Source organism: Oculina patagonica, chromosome 2 (genome assembly GCF_052425735.1).
Source record: "Oculina patagonica isolate OP01 chromosome 2, crgOcupat, whole genome shotgun sequence".
Taxonomy (NCBI): Eukaryota; Metazoa; Cnidaria; class Anthozoa; order Scleractinia; family Oculinidae; genus Oculina; species Oculina patagonica.
In genome coordinates this window covers 5,481,450-5,493,974 of record NC_135759.1, presented here as the reverse complement: position 1 = coordinate 5,493,974, position 12,525 = coordinate 5,481,450, and the positions used below count along the sequence as shown (strand labels likewise).

The following is a 12,525-nucleotide window of genomic DNA, read 5'->3' as shown; positions in this document are numbered from 1 at the left end:
GTTTAATTACTGGTTAACTTTGTATTTTGTTTAGGTCTTTAAGAAAGACTTCCAGCAAATTTCAAATATCGGCCGGCAGAAATTGGAAAATCGATTTCCCTCATATTTTGCCCACAAATAGCCTTTAGCTAGCCTTGAAATTTGATGTAGTTGTTTTCGTCTCGAAGCGCTTTAAATCCGTGAAAAACTAGAAAAAGGAATTTCGCCCACAAGATCGCCAAAAATGGCCGAATACAAAGCTAAAATTTGGCAACCTTAGTTTTAACTTTGTTCGCGTGCAAAGAAGAACCTGAATTTTTGAATACGTTTTCTTGAACGGCAAGGTATTCAGCTTCTAAAATTAGGTAATAACTTGACTTGAGTGTCATTCGAGAATTAATTACTAATTTTGTAAAAATACCGATATCTACTGATGTGAAAATCCTTTATTTAGGGATAAAATTAAGAATGTTTTTTCGCCATGTGCCATAACTCCAAATTTCTTCAAACTTTGGCTGTGGAACCCTTTTATGCTATTGTAACTTATGTAGGAAAATCAGCTTGGGTTCTCTTTCGAGAGATTTTTGAGGCGCCTCTGAAATAACCGAATTTTAACGAAATAACATCAGCAAATGTAAACAGCGGACTGTTGCCGTGTTTTGGCGCCAAGCGGTCTTGTCAAAAAAGGCGATTTAAGCCGACAGTTGTGTTACGAGTTCTTAGTACTCATGAGCCAATATCTTGTTTCCTAAATACAGGTAGAATAAACTCGATTTTAGCGCCAAAGTAACAATATTTAACTGGAACAAGCTGAATGAATTTCTCTAGTGTGAGACATATCTTGACGAGTTGTCGATTTCATGTCGCAAGACGAAAATATAAACTAATTTGTATTGTGGGACCACTGCAATTAATGCATTTAAAGTAACACAATACCGAAAGAAAGATTTTCCAAATCAAATGTTAAGTAAAAACTAAGGTCTTCCGTAAACACTCCAAGTAATAAATGGTATAAAATTTTTAGTTTTGTGTGACATAGCGAAAATTAAAGAACACTGTAAGAAATGATCAAATTACAAACTGAACTGTTCGACACATATTTAGGAACGAAGCGAAATTAAACTTAACTACATCTTTGCGTGGTTTTTTGTTCAGTAGACCGCGAGTTTTTGATGGTCAATGGAAAGAGTTAACCGGCAGAAAGAATTAAAATTAGGGTATAAACATGGTTAGCTATGGAATAAAGCAGTGGATACACTGTGGACATGAAGTCGATTAAGCTGCACGGTTAAGTAACGCTAATTCCAAGATACACCCTCTTTTCTACATTAGAACGTCTAATTTTCGGCCGAAAGATATGCCCTTTTTAAAAATTTTAAAACCAAAGTCAGATGCAACAGAGCGCCATTTGAAACAAGCCAAGCCCATTCCTACCCCCCCCCCCCCCCGCCACTGAGGTGGGCGCATACCCCTACTCAATCTTCCCAAATTATTTCAACAACTGTGTGTCTATAAACGATAGGTAAGAACTAGGTGGTTTAGACGATCCTGCTTCATAGCGCTTTTTGGGGGTAATTCTTAAGACGTCGGAGAGCAGAACATGTCTGCTTTGAAGTCGCCGATGCCACCATTTCAAATACGATCTTACAAGTTGTGGACCTTTCCTAGTAGCGTTTTGGGAAGAGAAGTTTTGTTGAAAGATGGGAGGGGGGTGGAGGTAGGGGGGGGGGCTTGCCCCACTTTTTTGTTGGGGAGGGGGAATACAGTCCCCTGCTCCGTCACCTATGAAATTGGTACTGCAGTAAATTCATCCCTTACTGAAATGTACATATTTACGTCGCTAGTTTACTTAGTAATGCAAATTGTTGGTGGTTTCAGGTCAGAAATTTAAAAAGATCAGAGCCATAATCGAATTTGAAATGATCAGGGGCCATTATCGATGGCTCCTGAAAAAAAAAATTATTTCGTACCTGATTTGAAATAAAATTCGTTGTCTCCAGCATCGACGTTCTTAAAAAAATTAAAGGTTCTTATATAAAGAAAGCGAGTATATATTCTTCCTGGCCTTGAACAATGTTGGTCACAGTTACTTCTGGCAGGAACAATTCTTCGAAAAAGAAACCAAGAGATCCACGTATTACTTCTTTCGTTTCACCTTAATATGACTGGTGTCGATTTCAAAGTGATTGCAGATTTCTTTTAGCATTTGAATAGCAAAAGAAGACAGCTTCGAGGAACGGACGAGTTCACATAGGTTATAGCAGTCATAAACTATTGGATGCTCCAGCGACACTTCCTGCATGACTGTATTGGTCAACTCTTGAAGGGCACTCTCCCTCTCTGCGTTGTCCACTTCCTCATCACTAACATCTGCTACATCTTGCCGGCGTCGCTTAGCAGCCAGGCGACTAAAAAAGCTTGCTATCTGCTTGGAAGTCAGAAACTCGGCGCTTGTAAAGAAACGATTCCCTTCACTGTCCCTGGCTGTCATCATGGCTCTTGCAACAGAGTCTGGATCTGCTTTACGCCCTGATGTCTCTCCATGTTACGCCGCAAAATGTAATAATCGCCGCAAAATGTAATACTAACGCAAAATGTAATAACGATTGCCGCAAAATGTAATAATAACGCAAAATGTAATAACATTGACGCAAAATGTAATAAAGTTGTTAACGCAAAATGTAATAACTTTTTAACGCAAAATGTAACAAATTTTCTAACGCGTAATGTAATAACGCAAAATGTAATAACTCTAAAATTTATATATATTTTGAAATCGTGTAGCCAAGCTCAGTGACATTAACTTTTGTTGGTTTTATGCGAATTCGGCATTATAGGCGTACCCTTCCTTTGCTTTAAGAAAAGCTCCAGTCTAACTAAACTTGCATACTTGGGATATTCCTCGACAAAACAGACCACAAATAGAGTGTTCTTAGTTTAAAATAAAAATAAAATAAATTCTGACAATCAATGCAAAGTGGGATTTAGACTGCCTACTGGCAGGGTCTGAAATATTCTGTGGACACTGACTGTTTTGTTTTTAGAATGGATTTACTAGAGAGATAACGTCGGAAAAAGGAAGTTTTCGGTGATTGTAATAAGTTTCAAGTTGATAATATTATGAAATCAGTGTGTGTTTTATATTTCCCAAGTTTACTGGAAAAGGCAGAGGACAAAGTATTCTTGTTGTCAGGGATCTTATTAACCATTCACTTTAACGTTCTTGTTTACCTTCTTCGATGAGAAAGTGTAAATTGCATAGGATTGTCGGTGACAAAAACTGACGTACGATTGACAACATAGACGACTATTTGCTTGTATCTGTTTTGCTATTATGACGGATTTGGGGGGGGGGGTGTATTTTTTAAACCGCTCACTTTCTGTTTTCACTTGTCTCGAATGCTAAGAGGCCAGTTTTACCAGCTCCAATGAAACACGTTTGATTTGTTACATTTTAATGTACAAAACAGACCCAACCTTTTGACAGTTCAGAGTCAAGGCTCCATCTCCTCCCAAATCCGATCTAAAAGGACAGCGGGGTTGACGGGGATAAAAAAATTCATATCTAAAGTAACTGCCAGAAAGAAATAGGTCTGGGAGGGGCAGTTGCTATATGGAATACACGAGGTTAATTATTGAGTACAATTCGCTTAATTCAGGAAACAAACATGTTATTTTAGTGTTATTACATTTTGCGTTATTACATTATGCGTTAGAAAATTTATTACATTTTGCTTCGAAAGTTATTACATTTTGCGTTAACGACTTTATTACATTTTGCGTTAATTTTATTACATTTTGCGCTATTATTACATATTGCGGCGATTGTTATTACATTTTGCGTTAGTATTACATTTTGCGGCGATTATTACAATATGCGGCGTAACACTCCAAGATCGAATTTCTTTGTCAAGTAATCTCTCTGACTAGTATTGAATCTAGTTCTTTTAGCTTGCGACGACCGCAATGCCCAGCCCATAGGAAGAGACACGCTTCCTGTCGGTCGTGGTTTAGGTACTTCTTTTAGGCAACAGAGATCGCAAAAAAAAACCGGCAAAATATTCTCAGGGTAGAGTGGAATCCCCAGTATGGTGCCACGCCTTTTTTTATTTCAAAATCTAATTTTCCTGTGAGTAAACAACCAATAGATAGAGTTTTTATTGAAATTCTGTAAGCAGTTGTATTTCTTTTTCAAATGGGCTTACTTCCGGGGAGGGCTTACATACGATGCGGGGGGGGGGGGGGGGGGAGAGGGGAGGCGAGGTTTTTTTTATACGGATGTTTGCAATGCATTTGCGTTTCTATTGGGACGTGATTCCGTACGTTCTCTTTTTGGGGTATACAATACCAGAAGGCAAAGCTTTTTAAATTTAACACTTTAAAACCCCAAACAGTTCGTTTAGTCGTTTAGTGGGGTAGGGGGGGGGGGGGCATTTTTTGTTATAACTAACAAAACAACCTCCACAGCAGCAGCCTATAATCCGAAAAATTGTACTTTCTTGGCTTTAAATCGGGAGCGCTTATTATCTGAAAGGTTCTTGCGTCAGGTTTTTAGGGAACTTATTTCTTGGAGAGAGGGGCTTTCCTGGACGAGGGGGGGGGGGGTTGGGGCTTTCGGATTTTACACTAGTAGTATCTTGTCTAGAATTGTTTTACACTGTTTACCACGCTCAGTACAAAAAAGGAGAAAAGGGCTCAGTATTAGAGACTCACTATGGTTAGATTCTCCATGGGGACGAGCACTTCTGTTTCGTCACTAAGCTCTTCAGCAAGTGCCTCTCTGCTTTCTGTTGTAGATTCTGCTTCACAATCCAGTTTTGAAAGTAAAATACGACAGTTCTGACAAACACCTAAAACAAATAAAAATTCAAATCAATATTAACATTGAATGGGACATTGTCATCAGTGTTTGTTTTTTCCCGTGTGATGAGAAGAACTACTTTTGACAACAAAGTCACGTGACCAGGCTGGCATATCCCTCAGAGTATGAATTTTTTTGTTTAGGGACGGACCATTATTTTCTTGGAGGGGGGGGGGATGAAAAATTTTCCTCTGCAAACTTTTTTTTTTTAGTTTATGCACCTCTGCAAACATTTTTTTTTCGAAATTCTTACTATTTTTTGTTATACATATCGTTCTTGCAAACAATTTATTTTGTCTTTCCAGGCCCTGCAAACAATTTTTTTCAATATTTTTCATCCCCCCCCCCCCCCCTCCAAGAAAATAATGGTCCGTCCCTTACGAAAATGATCTTTAGTTTGTAAAGGAAATTACTACTTGTTTAATAGCTATGTATGTTCATTGTAATCTGTACAAACCTGATCCGACGGCAACAAATACACCTGTTCTCTGATGTATCAACTTTGCTCCCCGTTTTCCAAGGCCTCTCTCTGCTTTAGGCCATCTCTCTTCTATCTTCGCTATGGCCCGATAATTTCTCAGGAACCTGGCATCGCTGAGATCCACGGCGCCATCCAGTTCCCAAGGAAGATCGGTGGTAGGGACAAATAGTGAACTGACCAATGTTTTCAGGAAAGGAAAAAACTGCTGCTCTGGCAAGAATCAAATCAACCTCTGTTTCGACATCTGAGATCCCCCATGTAGACTTATGTCCCGCTATTTCTCAAGTACAGTATAACAACGGAATAACTTCTGTCTTCTTCGCCTTATCTCTTCGCTCGTAGGTGCAGGAATCTCCGACAATAGCGCTAAAAGAACACTTCGCTTCCATACAGAAATAATGATAAAAAACACGTTTCCTTCAAACTCGCGTTCTAAGCGTTTCCCGCGCTAGTATCAAGGTTTTCTAATTTGAAAACGTCAATCAAGATCATTATCACGACCAAATGTAAAAAGTACGCCAAAGTATCCTGAGTGATGTGTTTTACATATCGTGTTTTAAAGGTAAGCATTTTATTAGCATCTTATCTGCCAAATACATTAAATAATCTTGCCATCCTTTTTAACAGCGTTCGTTCACGAAGCAGTTTTATACACATACTGTTTACATTACGGCGACAAGGAATCTACAGAAATCACGAAATGCCGACCACCAAATTAATTACCGACGTACGGGTAAAATAAATATTTCTTCTATTAATGACAGTGTTTTATCCAAGAATGAATTTTTTGCCATGATTTTTTAATTTCAAGAACCAATTTATATCTTAAGAACGGAGATATGTTTGTAAAGGAATTTCAAAAGATATATTGGATGTTTCAACAAGCCCGCTGAAATGAACAACCAGCAACCATTGTTTACATTTGCTGATAATTTCGTTAAAATTTGGTTAATTCAGCGGCGCCTCGAAAATCTCTCGAAAGAAAACCCATGCTGAATTTTATACATAATTTATAACAGCATAAAATGGTTCCACAGCCGAAGTTTGAAGAAATTTGGAGTTATGGCACATGGCGAAAAAAAATTCTGAACTTTATCAATAAATTAGGGATTTTCCCATAAGTAAATAAAGGTATTTTTACAAAATTTGTAATTAATTCTCGAATGAAGGTCAAGTCAAGTTATTACCTATTTTTAGAAGCTGAATACCTTGCCTTTCAAGAAAACGTATCCAAAAATTCAAGTTCTTCTTTGCACGCGAACTAAATTACAACTTAGGTTGCCAAATTTTAGCTTTGTATTCGGCCATTTTTGGCGATCTTGTGGGCGAAATTCCCTTTTCTTGTTTTTCACGGATGTAAAGCGCTTTGAGACGAAAAAAACTACATCAAATTTCAAGGCTAGCTAAAGGCTATTTGTGGACAAAAAATGAGGGAAATCGATTTTTCCAATTTCTGCCGCTAAATCAATTTTTTGATTGAAATCTGCTGAAAGTCGTTCTTAAAGCGCTTGTCTGAAGCAGAAGCAATGTTAAAAGAAGCAATCAGGTAAAACAGAAAACCTACTGCAATTTATAACATGGCGTCTACAAGTTATCCTTTCTACTGATTGAAAATGGTTGCGATATGTCCAGACGTTTCTAGAGCTGTGCGTGCTACCGTCAAATTTACCACAGGCACTAAATACCACAGAAGCCAATTTAGCGCGTCTTTGAATTTGCTGTACTCAATTTGATTTTCAATAGATAGTAGTAGTGCTCGCTAAATGATAATAGTCAAAAGCTGCAGACGTAGATAAAGATTGCCCTACACAGTTTAAAGCCCTGACTTAACAGAGTTGCGCTGAGTCACCAAACGAGCTCGCTAGTTTACTCACAAGTGCACGCTATTTGCCAAAAAAGCTATTTCAGTTTGATCTCGACGTAAGTGCGTACAAGTTCGGACCAACCAAAGTCGACACTTGGCTCTATTAAAATTTGAGGGCTTTACTTGATGTTGCAAAGTTATACCTTCCATATTCTTCCAAACTACGAAAGGCTTATTTTGATTGGGTAGATACTTTCTTTGTCAGGTTAAAACCAAATTATTTGGATGCTGTGATGAACACTGCTGGTGTGCTCAGTGACCAACAGAAGTACGATGAAGCTGAAGAGTTTTACAAAAAAGCGTTGACTTTAGAACCCAACAACGGTGATGCGTACAACAATTATGCAGTTTTCCTTGGCAACAGGGGTAAGCAAGAAAGATTACATGAGAGTTGCTGTTCACATACTGTTCTAACATATGGGAAAGACAACAGTTGTCGTGGTTTTAGCTTTGGTGTAAGCGATTACTACTTGAAGAACCGTAAAAGCTGGCCGGGTGCTTATTAATTTAAGAGCTTTTTTTGGGAGGGGGAGAGGGGGGGACATGGGGGCTTACAGAGACCGGGGACTTATTGCAAGTCATATTTCAGTTGGGTTTCATAAAGAAGAAATATAGTGAATGTTTTAATGTTTTAGTCCTGTTTTGTAACACATTCTCACAAAAAAGCAACAATAATAAGTAAATGTCGTGGAGGATGAATACCATTGAAAGTGCATTTGCCTTGTTACTGTTACTATCTAGGGATGGGTGGGGGTTACTTAGAAGAGCTTTCACAGTATGACAGTCAAGATTACATTTGATGTGTAAAACCCACATTTTTTCGTTATAGGAAGAACCAGATAAGAAATTGAAAAAATCGTTCTTGGCAAATCGATGACTAGATGAAGTGTTTGCATGTACTTGATTGTCTTTTGGTTTTATACCTCAAGGTCGAACAGCTGAAGCCTTGGCAAATTACATCACTGCCCTGCAGCTCAATCCTAATCACACAGTGGCTTTGGTGAACATGGGACGACAGCTGCGTGCAGCAGGAAACATTATGGAAGCAGAACAAGCTTACAAGAGGTTTGGATCCCGCCAGTTAACAAGATCCCGACAGTTAACAATATCGATTGTATAATGTAATTCCTGGATGTGTCTTGATTCAGAATTTTGTTTCCACCTTTGAATCATAAAAAAATGAAACATGATATCTTTACACAAAAGTACAGAAGAATCCCGATTTCTTGAACCTCATGCAGGGGAAGGGAAATTGCTTCAAGAAATCGGGATTCTATTGTAGAATGTTTGAAACTGTGGGGTCTTGCGTTTTTTTTTATGCTTTAACTTCTACTGACCAAAGCATACAAGAGTTTTCATCTATTATTCAAATCAGTTATGTTGCTTGACTGAGTATGTACTTCATGGAGAGCCCAGATACATTTACTCTCACTTTTTTTGAGTTCCTACTTTATCTTCCAGTTTCACTCTTCTCGACCTTCTTCATTCAACTGGATCAATAGCTGCACTCGCTATCAGACGTCCTGACGCAGTCCAAGGGATCTTTTACTCGTCCACGTTGTAGTAGTGCAATGGCCAGTTCGCTCCTTTAGACTTAACAGCCGAAGGAATAGTTTTAGTTGCATTAAAAAAAAAAACAGGTCAAAATGGTGTCGTGTTGAATACACGTATCAAGATTCCCTGCAGGCGCTTCTTAAAGATGGAACGGGCTCGAACTAGTCCTACCTAAACCCTTAGTCAAACACGATCCAACCTACATTTCGTTAAGATAATCCACGGATTCTCTAAAGCAAAAGTTATGTTCTTTGTTTTTGCAGAGCTTTGTCGATAAAACGGGAACCAAGTACTTTGCAGTTGCTTGGAGTATTGTATTACCACAATAAGCAGTTAAAAGAGGCTGAACTAGCTTGGAAACAGGCTTTAGAGCTGGAACCATCAAGTGTCGAGACACGATCAAATTATGTGAGTACACTTGACAATTTCTACGCAAACGGAAATCACATCCACACTGCATATTGCATGATATCCACACTGCATATGCAAAATTTATCATGCTATATTTATGGGTTAGAGACTGTTGTGAGTGTTTTGTTGACAAATACACGCACGCGCTGGCCGCACAATGAACGAGAAATGTTCAATACTGCACGAGGCGTAGCCGAGTGCAGTATTGAAAATTTCGAGTTCATTGTGAGGCCAGCAAGTGCGTGTATTTGTCAACAAAACACGAACGGACAGACTCTAACCCTTTTAATATACAATCTGAGTACACTGCAAACGATCATCGACTTAACAACCTTCAAACAATAAGCTTTGTGTTTAAAAGTATTAAAGAAGTCTAGTAGTACATAATTACACGGGATAACATCAATAGTATAAAATTCACAAATAACCCGTACAGAAATAAAGCTTAAAATGGTTCGTAAAGTCGTCCATCAGCTGTGGTCGTTCATAAAAACAGCAGTGAAACAGTCAGCAAGTCGATGGCTTTCACAATCAAGCAACTACAAGCAAGTCAATCGCACACAAAAATCTATTTATTGAGCTGCAGTTTACCTTTGAACATAAAAGCGCTTCAAGTTGTTATCCTCTTCGATTTTGTTTGGTATTGGATCGTTGATAATTTGAAGAATATATTTTTCTTCCACTTCTACAAGCCTTGAAGCTGAAGACATTTCAATAATGCACGATTTGTGTGCATTATTGTCAATACTGCACTGTCGGAGTTTGCTGACGACAGGTAAAGCAAAATCACGTGATCTATTTTAACCAATTGCGCGCGTGGATTTTGGACAGTGAACGAAGATTGTATATTAATTCTACATAAAGACTCACTTGGGCGGCGGGATGGTTGCATCTCAAGTATGCTTTAATGTGACTGCGCGATGCAGTTATGAGTCCTATGTATGTGTACTTGTACTGATTTGACTATGTGACTGCGTGATGCGGTTCTAGTCAAGACCCACATTTCACCCTTGCTCGCCACAGAGTCCCAGTAGCTCAGTGGTAGAGCATCCGTCCTAGAACACGGAGGGTCGTGGGTTCAAATCCCATCTGGTACTCGGAATTTTTTTCCGAGTTTTTCAGTTATGCAAAATTTATCATGCTATATTTCTACATAAAGACTCACTTGGGCGGCACACTGCATATTGGTAACGAAATTCAAACAATACAAAACGAAGTCAAGTACCTGTAAAGGAATAGTGTCACCGTAATTTTGTGCATCTTGAAAATGCAATGAAGGTGTTGGTATTAATTGGAAGTCCACAAATAGTGGCCTGGCCTTGCTACAACGTTCTTCACTAGTCATGAAAATTTTTAAAAGGTGGTTTGGCTAAGGACGGATAGTACAATAGTGGCCTAAAACTAGAAAAACGTTGGGCCGATGTTTTTAAGTTTGATAGTGTTACTTGGACTTAAAAACTATTGATTACATTCATTCACTAATTGGAGAATAAAGTTATGCTTTTTTGTTGTTCAAAGGTTATGTTGTGGATCACTGAGTGCACCCTTATAATTCTATCATAGTTTACACAAAAACTGAGAGGACTCCTCGTGATACCACCCCTAGTATAAGCAACAATCACACAACCGAAAACAATGTTTTAGCAAACATAAGCTCCGAGCTTATTACCGTAATTTTACAGTGACAGAGTGAGTGAATAACTGTCACTTAGCACTTCAGCTAGCATGCAGTTTTGGCAGCTTCAAAAGAAGATCCTTTTGTTGAAGGGTCCTGTTCCATGATGGTTTATGGCATCACTTTTCGTTATCCCCAGGCCATTCTTCTTGGTCAAACAAACCGACTCAATGAAGCTGTGAGCATACTAAAGAGCCTGGTTCTAGATGATCCACAGAATCTTGGACATTACAAAACACTGGCTGGAATGCATGCTCAGTATGGACAGTTCAACGAGGCAAGTTGCTGTTGCTCTTAAAACGTTTTGTTTTCCTTCTTTATTAAATAAGTGCTTGTAGCAACTACATCGATGCACTTAAGTCGGCTAACGTGTTCTTCTTTCTTATTTTCCTGTTGCAGGCTCTGCAAGTTATTGCTCAAGCTCTTAGTCTTCATGAGGACGATGCAGACCTTTACTTCCAACAGGGAAATTTGTATAAAGACCTGAACAACATGCAACAAGCTAAGAAGGTAAGAGAAGTTATATCAACCAACTTAATTAAAGGAATATGACACCATGTTTCAAGTCCTTTTTTCAAATTGCTTTCAAAGCGAAGGAAACCTTAAGATGACAATTTTTTTTCTTAAGGAAGAAAATACCAACGACGACTAAGTACGATTTAGACGGATCATTAAGAAAGAAATTAAAAACATGGCCATTTTCGTAGATATGTGTCGTACTTGACGGAGCTCCTTTAACTTTATGGAAATATTCACTGAGGTAACTCAACAGATGCAGCCGCTATTTTGATCGTAACACTTTTTGGTATAAACGACAGGAGGCAGCGTGGCCGAGTGGTTAGAGCGCCGGACATGAAATCTGGAGGTCCCGGGTTCAAATCCCGTTCTGACCACTATCTGGATTTGTTCTCGGTCGCCCCGAGTTCAAATCCTCGGTCATGCTTGTAAATAGCCAACTGGTCTGCCTCCTGCCAGTTGGGATTTTTAATCCTGTTATGTTTATTTAATATATTATATTTGTTCAGTATTTGTTTCATATACACGGCCCCACAAGCTTCTAGCTTTAAAAAACACAAACCGTGTATAAATAAAGTTGCTTTACCTTTACCTTTTACTTTAATAACGGCTGCAAATGAAATTACAGTGGAGATTGATGACTATGGCATTTCTTTTATTAATTAATTTTGCCAGAGAAAGGAAGACCAAACAGGATACAATGAAATAACGTAAATTAGTTACAAAGAAAAAATGGCGGGGAGGCCGAAAAGAAAGTAGAGAGCTTTGTGTGATACGGCCTTCCCAACTGAACTAAGTTGATAACCAATCATTTATTGTTTCATTTTGGTTTTAGTTTACATTCAACAGCGGGGACGATGACGTAATTTTTGTGTTTTCTTTTCTTTTCTATTTTCTTACATCTTAGGTGATCTATGCAATGCTATCTTATATTGAAAGACGGTGTAGCAGATTCCTTTTTTTTATTTTCTCGATAGAGCTACAAGATGGCGGTGCAGCTGGATCCAGAACACGCCAGTGCTCATTTGAATCTTGGAGTTATATTCCATCTTGAGGTTAGTAACGATCCTGTGCCGGGATTGTAAAGAATTAAAGTAACGTCATTAGGGACGGTTCATTTTTTATGAGGTAGGGGGGGCTGGTGGGATTTGAGGGGGGGCCATCCGAAAAAAATTGGCTTCAAA

At 38.6% G+C, this 12,525-nt stretch overlaps 1 protein-coding gene and 1 non-coding gene across 2 annotated transcripts in view; both read left to right on the top strand.

Annotated features, from left to right (window-relative positions):
• The first annotated feature begins 6,821 nt into the window (after window positions 1–6,821).
• Window positions 6,822–12,525, top strand: part of LOC144642826 (uncharacterized) — a 29,885-nt gene continuing 24,181 nt past the window's right edge. Inside the window, exons 1-7 of the mRNA XM_078501916.1 lie at window positions 6,822–6,867; window positions 7,391–7,551; window positions 8,115–8,250; window positions 9,003–9,147; window positions 10,965–11,102; window positions 11,225–11,335; window positions 12,319–12,396. Coding sequence (XP_078358042.1) covers window positions 6,848–6,867; window positions 7,391–7,551; window positions 8,115–8,250; window positions 9,003–9,147; window positions 10,965–11,102; window positions 11,225–11,335; window positions 12,319–12,396 — 789 coding nt within the window. The 5' untranslated portion in view covers window positions 6,822–6,847. The remainder of the gene's footprint in view (window positions 6,868–7,390; window positions 7,552–8,114; window positions 8,251–9,002; window positions 9,148–10,964; window positions 11,103–11,224; window positions 11,336–12,318; window positions 12,397–12,525) is intronic.
• On the top strand, window positions 10,175–10,247 carry Trnal-uag (transfer RNA leucine (anticodon UAG)). The gene has a single exon. It is a non-coding gene; the product is annotated as a tRNA-Leu (tRNA).